At 40.4% G+C, this 19,064-nt stretch overlaps 1 protein-coding gene across 4 annotated transcripts in view; it reads left to right on the forward strand.

Moving 5' to 3' along the window:
- Positions 1-19,064, forward strand: part of APP (amyloid beta precursor protein) — a 230,495-nt gene that overhangs the window by 168,113 nt on the left and 43,318 nt on the right. For all 4 annotated transcript variants that reach the window (XM_050915531.1, XM_050915532.1, XM_050915533.1 and 1 more), the window contains 2 exons: positions 9,385-9,513; positions 11,612-11,711. In XM_050915531.1, coding sequence (XP_050771488.1) covers positions 9,385-9,513; positions 11,612-11,711 — 229 coding nt within the window. The remainder of the gene's footprint in view (positions 1-9,384; positions 9,514-11,611; positions 11,712-19,064) is intronic.

Below are 19,064 nucleotides of genomic sequence, written 5' to 3' on the forward strand. Positions count from 1 at the left end.
ACCACACATAACAGCAGAATGGTCTCTAGAGCTGCCAAAATGTGCAACTTCATTCCTAGCACAAGGGAACTCGACCTTTCATGTTTGTGGAACACAGATGACATCTCCACTGCAAAAAAAAAGTGAACTTCAGCTGCAGAACAGTAAGGGGCAAAAATGTCAACACTGACTTTGGGACCAGAAAAACCTGCGTTTTATGCTTGGGTTGCTTGTAGTCAGCTGCTAGGACATTTAAATTAATAATACATTTACTGTGTCAGTGGGAGAGCATCAGACCTGAAAGGCTGTGTCAAAGAACACTATTTGATACATGACTCCAGTAAAAGTAAGTTTTGAAGGCACTGTTAAAAGGCTGAGGTGCATCCTGTATTGTGTCCCTACAAAAGCTAATCATTCTGAAAGGAGCAGGCAGCAAGCATGGAGGTCACATCAGCTGAAGGTGCTACCAAATGGGGACTCATCTCAAAACTAATGGGGGTGAACAGTTTAAAGAATAATGTCTTTAAACAGTTCCTTTGCCAGTCTTGTTGATGGTACTGTCCTTGCCTCAGCATTTTTTGGTTGTGTGCTCTGTAGTTACTGACAGTTCGGGCATGTGCCTCTGAACTGCTGGTCAGATGTGTGCCCAAGTGCATGAAAAAACTGACCTTGAATTCAGCAGGAGGATTTGTCTGGTTTTATTGTGGGGCAGAGGGTGAAACCTGAGGAGTGATTGATGATAGCTGAACGGCCTAATGAATGAATCCAGGCTGCTAACTGCTTTGCAGGATATGGAGCCAGAAATCTGAATACACTGTGAATCCAAACTTTGGCTGCCTAGCCAAAGAGAAAATGAGATTAATGGAAAATTCAACCCTGATACCCTAGCTATATTTCTCTCTGGCGGTTCCCTAGTAAAATAAAAGTACATTTGATGCAATTGTGTTGTCTTTGGGAGAATAAGTCATAACCTTACTGGTGACTTGTTAAATAATCTTAGAAAAGGGAGGTTTTTGTGGAGTTTCTCTAAAGTTGTAAGGACAGAATTTGGGGTTAAATTGAAAAATAAGTTAGGCTTTTTTATTGAAGTGCACACAGCTAGGAGGGTTACTGTAAGTCTGGTGTGTATAGATATGTATATAGCTGTGTGTGTGTGCAAAAAGTATTTTCCATGTGCTGTTCAATCACTTGGATATATTGCCTTGTACTTAAGTTTGAACATTTCCCGAGATTTTTTGGACTACTGGCAGACCACTTGAAGCAGCAGGATTTCATTTTACTCTTGAATGTCTAGAAATCGATGACTAGTCTTTGCCTGCAGATCAGTTATCATAGGAGTACAGTGAGTCTGGCACTCCTGGTGTCATAAGACTGATCATGGATGTGATGCATGGTTCTCCGTGAGTGACGAAATCCTGACCCACTGGGAACTCCTGTTTTCTGTATGTATACAGATTATGTGGTGCTTGTGTTCAAGGGGTAGGCTCTTCAGGGGAGCTGAAGAGAAACTTCCTCTGGCTCGGAAAGTCCCCGAGCTATGGACAGGGGGAAGCTGGGAGGCTGTGTGAGGAGAAGTATCATTTACTTGCTCCTTTGGAGGAGGCTTTCCTTGTAGGATAGCAAGATATGGGAGTAGGGGAACCTCTGGTCTGGGCCAGTAGGGTAGTCATTACATTCTTGTACATACCTAGAAAATCAGCTGTTTTCAGTGCCGTTCTACATAAAACTACAAAAGTCTGGGAATCCTTTATGAATAGTTTCTGTACCGGACCAAAAACTTTAACTGCAGGTTTTTTTCAGGTGTTACGCAGACGATTGCGCAATGCCAGTGTCAGAGGCGTGCCTCAGAGTGCCACTCTGGGCAGCAAGGAAGTCAAGGAGCGTACAGAGATGAAATTGCATAGCTTCAAGGTCTACTAGAAAATAAATTTGAGCAAAAGACAATATTTGTACTGTTGTTCTGTTCTCAGAAGCACTGTCATGCAGGCTGCCCAGAAACTTAAAATTTGATCCTCATCCCTGTTTCCTGATGCAGCTTAGCTGTGCTGCTATACTTTGTTGCCTTTGAAAATGGGGTGCAGCTGTTCAGTATCCAGTGTCAAAATACTGTATTGTTTCATCCTGCTTGATGGCCTTACTACAGAAAAGGAGGATTAGCGGCAGCTGGAACCAATATGCCTCTAGTTTTTAAAACAGTTGGAAATTTTCCCTTTCATTTTGCAGTTTAAATAGAGGAATTCAAATCCATCATTCTCTGTGAGCAGACTGATTCTGTAATTTGCTTATATTCCCTCTTTCACGTGCATGTCAAATTTTGCTGGATTTATGTCTCCCTGTTTAATCTTTGTTGGTAAGAGAGGCACATTCTCTGTGGGAAGCTGGTGGCAGGAGGCAAAGAGAAGCAGAAAAGCAGTCCAGCTCCTAGTGGGGAAAGAAGGGGTTTCAGAGCAAGGAAACATACGGGAAAATTTTGAAAGGTAAATAATTAGCCTCCTTACTTTGCACATAGATTGAAGTGACCATATAATCATTAAAATCAGTTTAAAGCGATTCTCTTCTAGTTCGGCACTATTTTACTGAAATGTAAATTATTGCTGAACAGAGCAGGATCATTAAGATCAACCCTAGCATGTACATTAATCCATTTGAATTTTTTTTGCCATGTTTTTTTTTCTTGTTGCCTTCAGAATTCGCTCTGGTACCTTTTGTGCTATGGGAGCAGTGACTGTTCATACGGAGAGGGCACAATGCGGGCTGAAACTAGTCAAATTTGGCTATTTGGACATGGAAGAGGGGTCTGCAGAGGGGCCCTTACTCAGTGCCTCTGCCTTCGGGAAGCTCGAAGCCTTTCCTGAGTCCAACGAGGTTGCTGTGGAAATATGCAGTTGGAGGCAGGCCAAAGCGTGATCTAGTGATAAAAATCCTCCTGTGCAGTAGGAAAGAGCAGTCCAGCTCTAATACTCCACCCTTTAGCTCTGCTTCTCCAAACCCATAAACTTACAGCTGTGGAATTTCTCACATATACTTAATTTTGTAGGATTTTTGTGAAATAGCGTGGATTTCAGCTCTGCTTTTAAACCAAGTGAGACTTCCAGAAACGTGGTCACCTAACTCCATTTTTCAGCAGCTTCTGAGGCTTTTATGTGAATAAAACCAGAATGTCTTTTTTTTTCCCCAGTCTGTGGGCTTGAGCATATGGTATAGTCATATACCTAGGCTTGTCGGTAGGTTTTTTGTACAAGTGAACTAAAGACAGAAGAGGCAATTCCAGATGGGTATTAAATTCTGCAAAACCCTCACAGGTTCATTATATCTAAAATGCAAAGTTTTAAAAGAGTGAGCAGAAACAAAATTTGTCTTAATTTGTCAAAGTTGAGTAAATTCAAATCCTGAAAAGCAAATAATGAGATTGAAGCAAATCCTGTTTTCATTTTATTCTGCCCGAGGAAAAGTCCTTGGGAGGGTAGGCAAAGGGAAGTTTTGAGTACCATTATAGCCATGTATTTGTGATGCGTAGGGTAACATGTTTTCTTTATAAATTAGCAGAAATGATGAGAAGGCATCTTTAACTCCACATGAAAGGTAGCTGGATGGGGGTTTAGTTGTGTCTCACCCATGAGTAAAAGTCTTGCATTCCTCCTAGCCAGCCTTTCTTGAATGTTCCTAAAATGAACTACTACTCCTGTGTCAAACATGACCTGCAAGTTAATAACATAACAGGTAAAATATATACCTGATATGGTATACGAAGTATTCCTAATAAATGAATGAAAAGAAGCAATTGTTGCACATTTCAAGAGCAGTAATCAGAAAGGACTGGTGACTGATTTTTCTCTAAAGGCAAGATTAAATAGCTCAATACAGCATTGTGAAACTTTCCTCTCTGATTTAGAGAGAATTTTGATCAAAGTGACAAGCCAGCTCAGAATTTCCCATGGAAGTTCCATGGCACAGAGCCGGGAAGTTGTATTTTAAATACACAGAAGTGCTTTAATATGATTTTTGTGTTGTTTCTCTGTAGTAAGTATTTTGGATTTCCACGAGGAGAGTGTAAGTTATATTTGTAGCAATCCAAACTACATTTGATGTTTCCATTTTCCAAGCTCAATGAAATTGCACTGTTTCATCGCTCCCTTAAAATCTGAAATAGTAGACTAGGATCAATGTAGAGTTCATAGGGGGCATCTGCATGCATATATATTCATATTCATATTTATGTGTGTATATATTACTCGCTAGAAACTATTTTTCAGGCATTTTAGATCTCATATATGATTCCTTTATGGGGGTGACCTTATCTCGATGCTGATGCCACCTGAAATAAAGGCACTGGATTACAGAGTCAGTGGGGCTGGAACTCACCACCAGGTAGCCAAGGAGCCATCTGCGTTTTCTGCTTCGTTTGGGCTTGTGCTTTCTAGAGCTGGAAACCTGTTAACCAGCTGTCAGGACTGCTTGGTTAAGCTTTCAAACCAGGGGGTTGCAGTTACAGGTCCTTAACTCTGCGCTGGTGCATATATATATTTTCACAGAAAGAATTGTCTTCCAAATAAGAGACAAGGCATATTCTCTACAGTTTTAGGTAGAAAATTAGCTTCCTAATGCTGCATTGTCAGCCTAGGTAGTCTATGTAGACTGCATACGTAGTCTGTGAACTTGTCTACTTTGTACGAAATGTATTGAATACATGCAAGTCCCAACATACTCACGAAAACTATCTAAAGTAATACTTTGACAACATTCTCCAGCATAAACAGGATTTTAAACTAACAACTAAAATACCCACAGACATGAGTGCGTCTGTTGGCCTGTCACGATAGCTTGTAAAAGAGCTACGATTGATCTGTGCTTAGTTTTAGATAAAAAACAGGTGTTTGAATCTGCTGAGAAGGGGGAGCTTTGGAATGAGTTTTATGGGAGCAAACGGCGTGACAGTGTGTGCTTGAAATAGTTGGAAGCAGCATGTAACGGTAGCGTTCACACTGCTTCACCCTGCATTGCCCGCTGCGCACCTGATTAGATGTGCCCGTGTCTTTTTTTCTGCGTTTGCCTGAGTAGTGAGTGTGTGCCATAAGACTGTGGATTTAAGCTTCTTGCCAGCCAGTGCAGGGTTTTGGAGTACTCAGTAGCCAATATTATTCCAAACTAAACAGCATTGCTAATGAAATAACATGCATTCTGAATTTGGTGCTGGATCCTGTTGCTTAGGAAGTCACTGGCCATTCTTGTCACTGGATAAATGACAGTCGCCAGCAGCGTCGGCCAGGGTAGCTAAAAACATGGGGGTAACAGAAGTCGTGTTGGGAGTATCATGGTCCCTTTCAGAGGAAGACCGAAAAAACCCAAGCCAACAAAACAAGTACAGACGACTGAAAATAGTGTCATTATTTCATGAGGCTTAGGTAGCCCCTGGTGGCCGATACAAGTTAGTTATTCTGTGAGATGTTTTTTATTAAGGTGACTACAGACATGAACACACTGAGTTTTCCCTGGCAAAACATGCAGCAGAATTTCAAGTGCTAAACCCAGAATTTTTTAATGGAGTTTGGTGGTTGGTACATTATTTATGAAGAGTAGGAGGTGCCAAGCTGGCACTGGGATGCGTCAGCCGTTTGTTCTTCTGCCATAGACAGTGTCAGAGCTGAGGCCTTGGGAACTTAATTTAGCTGATAATAGCACCACTTTCATTTATAATTTAATCTGAAGGTTCCTGCCTAGGGTCGAAGTAATAGACAGCTGTGGATATAATAGCTTCAGACACAGGGTCTGACTGCATCTCCTCAGCCTGTGGAGCCTTCCCTCACCTCTGTGCTTGACCGTTCACTGTGGCCCCTCTGCTCTACCATCACAAGAGTTCATATCACTGCTTGGTGTACTTGATTTGGGGGCGAATCCTGCTGAAAGTATCTGCAAAAAGTGCCTGTGTGGGTGGGATTTTTAAGCAGAACCGGTTCACTCAATAATGGCATTTAAAAGAAAATGTGTGTGAAATACAATACAGAGGTGGGACTTCGGGTGAAGTACTTCTGCTGATCCAGAAGTTTGTTAAAACTCTGCAAGCAGTAGATCTACAGTTCTAGGCATTGAGGAGAAAATGATCAATTAATTTTTTATTTTTTACTAAGTTACATTCAGCTGTAGAAGTTGGTCCTCGTTTACGGTAACCGCCACACTCAGGTATGCAAAGCCCACTGGAGAGCTGTCATTGCCCATCACCAGCTCTGGCAGTTTCGCCTTCAGCCATGGCCCTGAAGCCATGTGGCAGTAGCATTGCAAAGTTGTTGGGAAGGTTGGACGTCTGACCTGATCCAGTGTGACTGGGACTTCCAGCAAGGAAGCAGAGCTGTTTTAGTGTACGTCAGATGTTATGGGGATACCGCCACCCTTTGCGGTTTTTTTCATCAGTGTGGAAATGACCCACTGTATTACCTTAACAGTTGAGGTAGGGCATGTTTCCTTAAAGGTCACCATAAAGAAATTTTTGGCGATAACAAGTCTATATGCTAAGACTTCTAATCCATTTCAGCTTCCATTTCAGGGGAGCCTGGGTACATATATATCTCAGGTCTCGATACTATGTTCAGGGAATCCTGTCGTTTCCATAGGTGCCTGCATCCACCCTAGGAACTTGTGTGTAGTGCAGTGCCTTGCTGACCGGGAAGGCCTTGTGCATCTGTGCAAGGTGACTGAATGCTTCACAAGGACTTCTTAGCTTTGAATCACTTGTTGTTAAAGTAACGTCACAAGCTTTTAGGCAATGTGAGATCACTAGATCAATAGTTACCATCAGGGTTAAAACATGCGTATGGCTACTTTAAAAACAAAACACTGAAACTCTCTAGGCTTGTATACCTACATACAGCAAGTTTCTAGTGGGCTTTTTTTTGCTTGAGAAAAAGCGAAGTCTCTGCCCCTGTAAGGAAACACTTTGCATTTAATATTCTTTCTGCATTGTCCTAAACTTGAAGTATGGTTTTCTGCTGCCATCACAGGGAGATTTCTTGGCCAGACACGCTAGAGGCATGCGTATCCATTTCTCCTTTATAGTGATAAGTTTGGAACGTTTCTCAATGTTAGAAAAGGCACTGAAGGCGGACTGCCAATTTACCCAAGTGACTACTACTGTTAGTGGTATTTGACAGGTATTTTCAAGATTGTTGTCCTGTTAACAAGTCTACTTGCGACTCTTAATGTAAAAGTTTCATTGACATATTTCAGTGAATACAAACACACCAAGGGAAAACAGAAACTATGCCCTTCTGGTGTTAGACATGACACTTAAATTGGAATCTCTCTTGAAGAAATAGAAGTTAATCCTTTTCTCTCTAGTCTGCCCTAACCTGCTATCTTGATGTGTCTTGGGGGCAAGGAAAGCTGAATTGTCGGGAAAGGTAACTACATTTTCTGTCTTCGAAATTTTCTTTTTGTTGTTAAACTTTCTGGTCTTCTAGCCTTTGTTCCTATAAAGCTCTACAGTTGGCATTTCAGTTTGTTTGGCCATTGCCGCAGTGTTGTGAGGATTACTTTCCAGCATTTGTCCACAATTTCTTGCAACTTCATCCTAGGGTGCTTGGCTTTGGGGGCTTGGGGTTATTTTCTTCATGAAGGAATTTGCAGTCATGAAGCCACTGAGTTTAATCCTCTGGCAGGGAATGGCTTCACATCTCTCTATTTCTGTCCGACAAATCTTCTTCAAATAACCTTTGGTTTACTTTCCTCAGACATTTTTAAATCTGTTGCTTCTCTTAAGCTGAAGAGATTCTTAAATCTTTGAGCTCCATAGCTTAGTATTCATCTCTTGTGTAAATGTTAACTTAGTTTAGGCTCTATATTTGTCCATGAATGTAAGTCTTCTTAAAACTTCAGCTTCACCCACAGTTCTTCCTGCTTCAGAAAGCTGTGCATGGAGCCTCTGACGCTTATTTTGTCACTTCCCCACCCTTTTCCCTGTATCCCTGCCAGTGCCCAGACCAGCTGTTCACCACTTCTGGTCATTCTTTAATCTGCTGCACAGTAAGGTCACCTTTCCCTTTCTTCTCACCTGCCTCAGCTTCATGCTTTTCGCTGCTTGGCAGCTTCAGGTAGGATGCAGAAGCACAACAGCACAAGCAGAGTTGGTTGGGGGCGGATTTCTAGAATCCATCATAAACGCTGAGTTAAAAACAAATATCTTAGCTGAATGCTAGAGAACACTTCCCTGTTTTGGCACTGTGTTGTTGTACAGAGTAGGAAAGTACACAGAAACACACATTTCTTAGTCTTTGCTGCTCTATCATCAGTCTGGGTATATTTTCATGTTCCCTTCAGCTACAGACCTCTCCTTTGTTTGTATTCAATTATATGCCTTAAGGCATATATTTAATAGGTTTTACTAATTAAAATCACCTGCAATATCTACATAGACTAAGATTTTTACAAAATCTGGCACCCAAGCTGAGTACCTTTAGAAGAACCAAGTAGGTGGCCCTTTTTTCTTACGGCTTTTCAGTCAGTTGTGTATTCTGGATGTGTACTTTCTGTATCTCAGCTCAGTGGTTCCTTTCCTCTTTCTTTTCTCCCTGGTGGCATAGCAGTAGTGACAGGACAGGAGTGTCTTGAGTTTTTTTGGTTTGTTTGGTTTGGTTTGGTTGGGGTTTTTTTTAAGTTTTGCAGTCAAGTCTGATGATTATTCCTTGGCTTAGATAGAGTAGTGCTTTCATTTCACATGGTCTTCTGTGCAGCTGTTGGGCAGGTTACTTTCTGATTTGGATCTGAATGTGTACATTCAGTTTACTGTTGATAAAACTTAGCAATTGTAATCTTTTTTTGTTGCTAAAGTTTAACTGTAGTTGTCAGATGTTGATACTGGTTGAGTATTCAGCGTAGTGGAGCATACGTGGGGAATCTTTGAAATGCTTCCAATGGAGTCCAGGTTTCGGGGGATCTTCTGGGAGGGATTTGCCTGGTGGTGGTGAAGGTTGCAAAACTGGAAGCTTGGATCGTGGGAGCTTCCTGAGTTGGGGGAGAGGAGAAGTAGATGGAGAGAATGGACGCAAAGCCCAAAAGAAATTGATGCTGGATGTCTGTTAACTAGCATGCTAAGGTGGCACTTGCTGTCTTGTTGGGCCAATAGTATAGCAGTTAGACGAGAAAAGGCAACAGCCAAACTTCCCCTTATGGTCGGGGAGGAAATCTGAATGCCCTCCCCAGGGACCTTATCTACTGCCTACAACTACTATTTAACAGTGCATTCTGCCGAATGGGTTGAGTGAGTGGATGTTCCTTATAGGAGTCAGACCTGCCTTCAGGCAGATAGCTGCAGGCACCAGCTGGCCAAGTGCTTTTGGTTTGTGATACATCTCCAGTGCAAGGAACTAAAACATGTGTTGTTCTAAACTGATCTTTTCCCCTATTTCTCCCCTATAGCCTCGTCACGTATTCAACATGCTGAAGAAGTACGTGCGTGCTGAGCAGAAAGACAGACAGCATACTCTCAAACACTTCGAACACGTCCGCATGGTAGATCCAAAGAAAGCTGCCCAAATCAGATCTCAGGTAATCCCCACTGAGGGTTAATGGGGTTGTGTTTGTTCATAACCATTGTGAAGTTTCTGTAAACCTATTTTTTAAAAAATACCTGACTCCTTTCTGTGGACAGCTTTACATGCAATAAACAATAATCTGCTTTCCGGCAGAACATTAAGGCAAAGTGATGTAGGAGTAGGGTGGGTATAATTTGTCTTCTGAGAAGAACTGAAAAACAGGTATTTTGTCTGTCCAGACAGTGAGTCAGTCGTGGGCATTTCCTGAGGAGCCCTCCAGAGCATTAATGCCCAGAGCCTTTGTTAGTGCTTTGGTAAATAATACCTCTGGAAAAATGTCAGTAATAGATTTAGCGACCACACAAGGTTGTTTCCCTCAGCTGAAGTGGCAGAAGCAGAAGTGGTGTAGCCATCTGACTGCAGTCAACCTTTCTATAGTCATTGCAGAGCTACTTGTAGTGTCTATAAATGTGATTACTGCGATGCACTCGAGTTTAACATGTTCTTTTAAAATAGGCACTGTAGTTCATGGCATTTTAACTGCTGAATGTTACTGCAGTCCTCAATGTGTATGTTTTGGAATGGCTTTTATGTTGCCTTCATAAATCACGGAGGGTGAGAAAGCAAAAAAAAAAAAAAAAAAAAGATTGAAGATGTAACTGGCTTTCAAAACAGCAATTAAAATTGTAGGCACAATGGATAAGCTGTAAAAAAAGTGTGCTGTAATCTGCAGAATCTGCCGCTGTTCCCTCTGCAGGATGCAATGGGAAGCCGGTTTTCGAACTGACTGGCATCGCTAAAAGCCAAATCAAAACCATATACCTCCCTGAATAGCACAATTTGCATATTAGACTTCTCAAACATCTATTCCAGCCAGACTTGTACATTGAGGTCATGCTGTCTGGAAATTGCTAGAGTTAGAAATGCACACTTCTAACAGTCTTCTGCAGTGACGGTTGTCTTTCCCTTATCTTAGACATTAAAGCATGTCCTTTTGCATCTAATATGACTTTTTAGTTTCTAAAACACTGGATTATTTAATAACGAAAAACAGTGAAATTATGCAGACTACAGATTGTGTGGCAGCACAGTGGAAGAATGGAAACTGACATTTAAATACAAGAAGTGCAGTGTATCGCTTAGTTATATCGTCATAGGAATGAGTACTTCTGTAGTATCTTTGCTTCTTGAATTGGTCAGAAGGTTGGGGGAATGTAGGCTGGAGGATCTGTTCATGAAAATTTTTTTCAGTGGAAAATGGAAGACAAAGTATTTTGTTCAAAAGCATAAATACTGTATTTGAATTTGAAGCAATCATACTGTTGTTTCATTAAAATTGCTATCCACCACCGATTTTCCTTTTTAGGCCTAATTGCCCTGTCAGTCTTCTAAGTCTTCTAAGATGCACCTCTGTTTCCCTTTCTACTGAAGAGAGGTGATGCTTGTGGAGAGTACCCTGGGGGACCATATATCATGGGATGTCGGGACTCAGCCCATAGCAGTGTGCGGGAACCTGAGGCAATAGAGTTGTAATCACATGAGACAATGCAGTAGTGCTTCTGGGTGGAAATATTTTTATTTTCAGCTGAAAATTCTTGCAAATGTTTTTACCAAGAAAATTGAAGCTTTTTTCAGAGCGCGCTGTTTCTTTTTGCAATATTAGGATATAGCAAAAAAAAAAACAAACAGCTGAAACATTTTGATGCAGCAATCATTGCACCTCACTTGGTTTGTGTATTATGTGAAAACTTACGGGTATGGGCAAACGTAAATGTTGTTGAAGGGTAAAGGACGCTGTGGATTTCTGCTACAATAGCTGCTTGTGTACATGCTCTGCCCCACAGCAAATGTAACCCCCTACTTTAAATTACTGCATTCCCATGGGATTTCAGGTAGTTGCTATGGCAGAGCATCTAGAACACTATTTTTGTAGCAGCTGTAGAAGAGAGGTGAATTTTGCAATGGATTGGACAGTTTCAGTACATAGAGCATACTGAAATCTTATACCTAGCACAAAGGAAAACTGTCTTGCTTTCTATAACCTATAAAATTTGTGATAATGTCAAATTCACAGTAGTATTCCCCTCCTTAAAATACTTTTATTTCCGTAGGTTATGACACATCTACGTGTGATATATGAACGCATGAACCAGTCTCTCTCCTTCCTCTACAATGTGCCTGCTGTGGCAGAGGAGATCCAGGATGAAGTTGGTATGTAAATTATTAATGTAGAAAAAGGGAGATATTTCTGTGATGAGAAATTACCACCAAAAGCTAAAATACAGCATCTTACTTCTCCTGTTGATATACTGTCCCAGCTGAAAAACAGGAGAGTAAACTTGCCAATGTTCTTAAATTATAAATTAAATTATAATGACTACTTGGAAGACAAATCCTGTATAACCCATGCAGTGGCATCATCATATTGTTGTAAATGTCTTCCCTGAAATACGTTAATTTACATTTGGAGCCTCCATGCTATAGGGACACAGCTATTGACAATGAGATTTAGCAAATCCTTCCTGGGTTTGGATGTTTAATTTACGTGGTAAGTATTTACATTATCTGATGTAGACATTTTGGAAATCCCCCAGCTAAAAAATGAGTTGCAGACCCAAGCATCCGAGAAAAGTGTAAGTATCAACTGGAAGTTGCTAAGTGCAACTTGGCAGTATCTTACTGGTCACGCATTTAGTTCTTGGTTAGTTGGTCAAATGGATATCTCCTCTCCTCCCATTTTTTCCAGCGCACAGGCTGGGCGGTAGACCAGTCAAGTAGCAACAGTCCCACGTTTGCATCTTCCTTGAGTGCTGTCACAGCAGATAGCTGTGAGGGAGAATGGTTTTTCCTCCCGTTGAGGTTCCTGCTCTTGGCTGTGGCGTTGCTGCAACAGAGAGATCTCCGTCACAGCACTCAGACTCTGCTGTGTGCCGCTATTGCAGCAAGGCAACTTCTCTTAGCTTATATTAATTTCAGATATAGCCACAGCTCTGGACATCATGTTGCTAATGTGCTTCTTTAAGAAAAATAATACATGGTTGAATGCAAAGACCGGAGATGGGACGGTTATTGTCTTTGGAACAGCTTTTTTCACAACATGTAATACTCTGCCAAATGGCAGTTAATGGATTAGTTTCACAAATAACGAGCTTCAGCTGACTAAATAGATTATTGATTTCTTTAAAACACAAGGGAGGGAGGTGCACCATTGCAGTAAGGATTAGGATGCATTTAGGACACAGTGAGGGGACGGACGGGGAGTAGTGGTGGATTCATTTGCCCAGAGCACAGGTTGGGAAGGAGATGTGCTTCTAGTTGTGAGGTAGCTTGAGAGGGCTGGGGATGAGATCAGGAAGTTGGGGAAGGGGTTGGGAAGAAACAAAAAGATAGCTGAATTAGTAATTATCCTTCACCGTATGTTTCTGTGTTGCACAATTGTAAGGCACAACCAACAGTCTCAGTCTGTAGTTGTAGAGAGCTGTTTGGGGGAAAAAAAACCCACCTTATTGATCATTTGAAAGCGTATCATTTCAGTAGCAAAAGAGATACCAATACTGTTAGGTCTTGGAGATGCTCAGTTTGTTTTTTTTCTGCACCACTATCATTCCCTTGGGTTTTTTGCCTGAAGTTTCAGTTTCTTCTATTCTTGGTAATGTTAATGCTTGTTGGGGAGGACATTCTTCTAAATTTTCTTCTCCCTCCTAAATACTGAAATGGAATGGGAATTTCAGAGGCTTTGAAGTGACATGGGAGCAAAAGTCTATTAACTGCTAAGTGGCTTACAGAAATCTGACTCCTAATCTCAAATGTAATACTAATTTTTAGGGAAAAAAAGAGCCTAAAATTAGTAGAATACTAGTTCCTAATAAGATGAGAGAAGCTAAGGTATCTCAAAGAAAAAGTCTATCACAGTCTCTTGAGTACTTTTTCCCTACCTTGATTTTTTTGTGGTTTTGGGTGTACTAAAAACTCTTCAAAGCATTGCAAAGTTTAAAGCAATGAAAAGTCAGTTCTCATACTAGGAGTTACCAGGCAGCAAAAATTAAAGAAAGTACTATCAGATCTGGGCTGTACTAGATAAGGTAGTTTTCAGTAATGAGAAGAAAGCCTATTCTCTTTCAGTATCAACGTTCTTCTTGTTGGTAACATTGGCTGTATACTTGGTTTTATACATTGGTTTTAATGAAAGTTTGTTGAGGTCATTCCCATCTGTTAAAGGAGACAGTATCCTTCTAGCTTTGAACCCTGATCAGTCTGTTTCAAATTCTGTTCTGAAATTATTGAATTTTTTATTCTCTGTACTCTTCCTAAACCCATGGAAAAGGAAATTTATTACAGCTGCAGAATCTGTGGAGAAGTAAAATACTAATAAAATTGCACTTCGTAACATACACAAGAAATATTATAACTCTCATTAAAAAGACAAATGTTTAATTAAATACCTTTTGTTAGAACCATTGACTTAAAAAGTCTGAGTCAGTGGAAAAGTTGAAAAATAACCTAGGTAAGAACACCTCACACGCACAGTGTCTGAACAATAAATTACATGTAAGGAAGCATAGTTGAAAATAGTTCTGCTCTTAGGCTGGGATGCAAGTTAGATGGCTAATGTTTTAGTTCACTTTTTTTGTTCATTATACTTTCGGTTTCTAGTTCCATGCTTTACTGCAGAGTTCTTCATGAACAGTTTTCACCTTGAGGAATGAATAATTTTTGCTTTAGAAGACACAGCTCTGACAAAGGTAGTTTTTCCCTAAATTGAACAAGTAGTTCTGTGAGCAGCAAAATAAATGACATCTAGTTTCCTGTGAATTTGTACTGTGGGTTTAATTTCTCTTGTATCTAATAAGGTGCTGGTTTTTACTAGATTTTCTCATTGCTAGAAATATTATGCCCTATTTTGCACAGTTTCTCCATTATTAGCTGTTGACAAATTTGAATCTCAGGTCTTGGGATTTAATTATTTTTTTAGAAACTAAACTAGAAATACATTAAAATTTCCCTTATGTCTTCCTGACAGTCCACTACCAAAGGTTCATCTGTGAGAAATAGGTAGTGTTCTGTCGTTGCAAAGTATATGTGCCTGAAGATAAGGTGTACACGTGTAATTTCTGTCTGTTATTTTTGAAGTCTTTATGCTGAGCAATGAATTAGAATTATATGAAATAGAATCTAGAGTTATTCCTGGGGCATAGCAGCTGCATAGAGAATGTTTTCTTCAACAATCTGAAGATTTTTTAATTAATGTTTGGTGATCAGATGAATTACAATCCGGCAGTTGGACATTTGAAGTTCCTTTAAAATACAGGATATGTTTGAAGTTCCTACCTCAAAAGGCAGGTTTACAGCCATAGTTTTAAGGTACGAAATCCAGCTTCTACGCTAAAAACAGCCTTTTAAAACTTCTGGTTATTTTCAGAACTCCAGCAGAGACAGTGGCAGGAAGTTAGGGTAAAATTTAAAAGAGTTGTAGTCCTTATCTGCAGGTGTTCATCACCAGTTGATGTCCGTTGGCTTAAACAGAAGATGTCTTGATTTGAGTATATAGATACATAGGAAGACCCATAGCACTCCGAAGGGTAGAAAGCAGCACTTACATGAAGTGAGGATTTTTTTGCTAAGCATTTGACCAATGTGTAATGTGTAAATGCCCCATTAGGGTGACAGGCACGTATTGTAGCAGCAAATTCCAGATGTGTAAGAATACTGATGGCTATCTTTTGTTCATGTTGGGGCAGGGGAAAAAGGATCAGTGTGTGAGTTGCAGAAAGAGGTCTGTCTGACCATGACTGTTATGACAAAGCTTGGAAAGCATAAGCAGGTCATTTGTATAGGAGACCATTTGGCATTCTGGCTGCAAATGATTTCTCAAGGGGCCGTGATGCAAACGTGCTGCAAACCAGGTCACTCTCGGCAGCTGATGTAGTTCTTGATGTTCAGTGGTGTTTCTGACGGGCAGGAGTATGCCCCATGAATAGGAGAGTGGCACGAAAATGTGAGAAGTGATACTTATTTGCACACTGTAGGTGAGCAGATTATTTGGTTACCTTGGTATTTGTACTCACCTTTTCCCTCTGATAAATTTCATATACTATTTAATATGTACAAAAGCTCAGAGAGAGCAATGGTAGGCTTTAAGAGAAATCAGCAGTTCCTTTGAGCACATCCTGCTTTAAATCCTTATTTGATTAGACTGCTTATCCATGTATGTAAAAGGCAATTTATTGCTGGGAGTGGCACAGCAGGCACAGCTTCTGAATCAGAAGCTACGTCAGAGCTTTGTGCATCAGTCAAATGGGCAGGTGGTGAGCTGAATTTTTAATTCTGTCTTTGCTGCTCTGTTTCCAAACTGATGTCCTCAGCTCCATGTTTTCTAGCCCACCACTGATGAAATATTCAGCACCGCCTACTGCAGCAGTATCGTAACTAAGCTCTGAAACATTCAGTTATGAGCAATAAGAGAATACGATTTCATCTGTCCCTTGACAAATAAAATGAAGCTATTGTTACTTTATTATTCTGTTCCACTGTGCCTATTCTGTTCTTCTGCAGCATGTTCTGGATGCAACACTCACATTATATAGCTGGGAGGGAGGACAAACACAAGCAGACCCCAGATCACTGCTTGCGTTCAAATGCATACAGTGTGCTGTGGTCATGTGCTATTTCAAGTATTTGTGTGCTCCAGATTAGCATGACAAAATTTGAGCAAGAGAGATTTGCCTCTTGACTTTTGGTTCACAACTTCCTGTGAAGACTTTTTTAAGTATTTTTAGAGAAAGCTGTAAATATAGGACAAGCTGCCAGACTAAAGATGTCTGAAGACTTGCTTTCTTTTAACCCTTCCTCTTTAACCATTAGGTCCCTATACCTGTCAGTCTGCATCTGTGGAGGGCAAAGTTAGCGCTACCTCAGCTGGTTCTGGTCTTTCAGCATTTATAAGACTAATTGTTGACTTCCTGTTTCTAGCTGCTAATTTTGACCTGTAGTCAATCCACAGCCTTGCTGCATTTCTTGCCATGAGTTGAATTAGAATGCTGTTCTCCATTCACTCTGTGGTATCCTTCTGAAGAAGTTTTGAGGGCATTAGCTGTTTGCCACAGGCTGACACTCCAAAACGACAACCATTGTGGTTTGGGGATTTATATTGCAAAACCAAAACACACCCTTGGGGACGTTGCAAAAGCCAATTCTGTCTGTCCTGTTCGGTGCCGTTTCTTTTGTGATTGTTTTCTTCATCCTCTCCCTTAAAATGTTGTGTTTTGAATATGTAATTAGTAATGTCTTTCAGACTGCAATGGGACTTCTCAGTGTCTTGTTTTTCTGTAACTCTTCCTTCTACTTTCTGTCTTAAGATTTAGCTGAAGGGAAGAACTCTACCGTCAAAAAATATTTAAAATCATGAAGCGATGCTTAGGATTTCTGCAACTTTATTTGAAGTTGGGTTGCCATATTGAGGTGTCAGAATAATAAAGCAAAGTTGACATGAATTAAATGTGTCGATAGCTTGTTAAAAGGATGTTGTAAGGTTACCAAGGGTATTGGAATGGGATCGTACAGAACAGTATAGTTCATATCAAGTAAGAACAATAGTTACCTTATGACTTGATTTCAGTACATTACACTAGAAAATTCTTGAAATTGCTTGTTGGTCATGGAGGTTGCAGTTCTGGTCTGCATCATGGGAAACAGTTCTAGTCTTCCTCTTAGACTAGAGGCAAAAGTACAGGTAGTAGTTGCGTGATGCAATTAATGTCATGTATCAGAGTGGTTATAATGCCTTAATTATTTTTTTTTTTCTGGTAAAGGAAAGCAGCGATGTTGAAGCATGGGTAGATGAATAAGCACTCTAGGATTTATCTGTACCAGGACAGACCAAGTTCAGTGAACTGGCATAGGGAAAGATGAGGAGTTGTCAGTGGCGCTCATCCTCAGGACAGTTGGATTTTGCACCAGTTGACAAACCTGCTTAATCCAGTCAATGTAAATCCTCCTGGGTCTGTGTACAGTAGCATTTTAGCTCACATAGGAGTACATTTTGGTAACAAATGTCTCAGTCATCCCTATTTACTGTGTTGTTCCACTTCACGACTTGCTAGTGTGAGCATGGGCTCTGACTGTTCTTGAGAACAGGCACTGGAGAGGTCCACTTGGTTGTTAAATACAGGCACTTTCTAGCAGTAGTTGGTGGTGCAGAGAAGCACGCTGAGGACTGGGAAACTAGAGATGTTCTTTCTGCAGAAAAGCAGTTCCTCTCTGGTTTTGGTTATTCATACTTTCCAGTTAGTATTTCTTTTTCTCTTTTTAAAGGAGTCAAATGGAGTTGAACTTTTTACCCAGGGTAAAATAAACAGCCACAAATCCAGTGTACATCTGCAGTAGTTATAAAAATCTGTAGCTGAGGAAGGTTGGACAATTCCTGTTAAGTTTTATACTTTCTGCCATTCTGGCGGTCAATGGAATTGTCGTTTCTAAATTGCCCCAGGCACTTGGCTAGTACTTGAGAGGGAGCGTCTTCAATTTCGGACACAAGGGGATGTCATCTTTGCCAAATCACAAGTGTTGAATTTCCACCCTTGTCTTTTTAAAACCACCACATTTTTCCATGGCAGCAATTCTTCCATTCAGATTTGATGGGTATATCTACACCATACAGACATTTCTCAGGAAACTTTAAACAGATTTTCTGGAAGTAGTGCAATTATGTGCAGGTCTTACCCTAAGGTACTGTAAAACCTACCTTCTAGTTTTCAAGAGATGGTTTGGTGTGTCTGTGCTGTATCATACAGGCTTACTGTTCCTCCCATTCTGCCCTTTTTGCCTATAAGGATAATGCAACTGGAACAAGCAGTGGAAAGCAGCCTTCAGAGAATGTGTATTTGCACAGGTACCCTGGAGTGACTTCCAGCACTAACTATGCCTGTGCTTTCTTCCCATAATTGACTTGACATATTTGTGCATATCGAGTAACCTTAGCTTTCCAAAGAAAAACTTGAATTTTCTGTGAAGTGGTTATTTACCTTTAATCTTCTCCCTTGAAGCCCTATAGCATTCAGTTGAATAGATGATTTGTTAGAACTCTAGCAGAAAATATATTGCTGGGTCAGTGGTTAAAAATAGCAGAGAGTTCTCCCACAAAAACAAATGAATTCTGTGTTAAGCTTTACACAGCAGCATTTAGATACATTTTGTATGCTTAAATACTGACATGATATGGCCCAGATGGACTGCCTGATAAGCAATTAAGACCTCTTCCATCCAAGGACATTGGTTTTTAAAGCATTTGGCTAGTTCATATATATATATATATATATACACTTCAGCTTTTTTTTTCCAGGTTTTTTTTTAATCATCACAAGCTTATGTTCCTTACTAAGCCACCAGTTTTGCCACTTTGTTACCTGTATAAAATGTTTTTGTAATGATTTGAATGCCATAAATAGCTCAATAAGATACCATTGAGCTATTTGTTGGAGCAAAGTGATGTATTCTGTTTATGTGGGGAATCAACTGATGTCACAGAATGAATGAGGCTGGAAGGGGCCTCTGGAGGTCATCTGGTCC

Source organism: Gymnogyps californianus, chromosome 1, assembly GCF_018139145.2.
Source record: "Gymnogyps californianus isolate 813 chromosome 1, ASM1813914v2, whole genome shotgun sequence".
In the NCBI taxonomy this organism is placed as follows: Eukaryota; Metazoa; Chordata; class Aves; order Accipitriformes; family Cathartidae; genus Gymnogyps; species Gymnogyps californianus.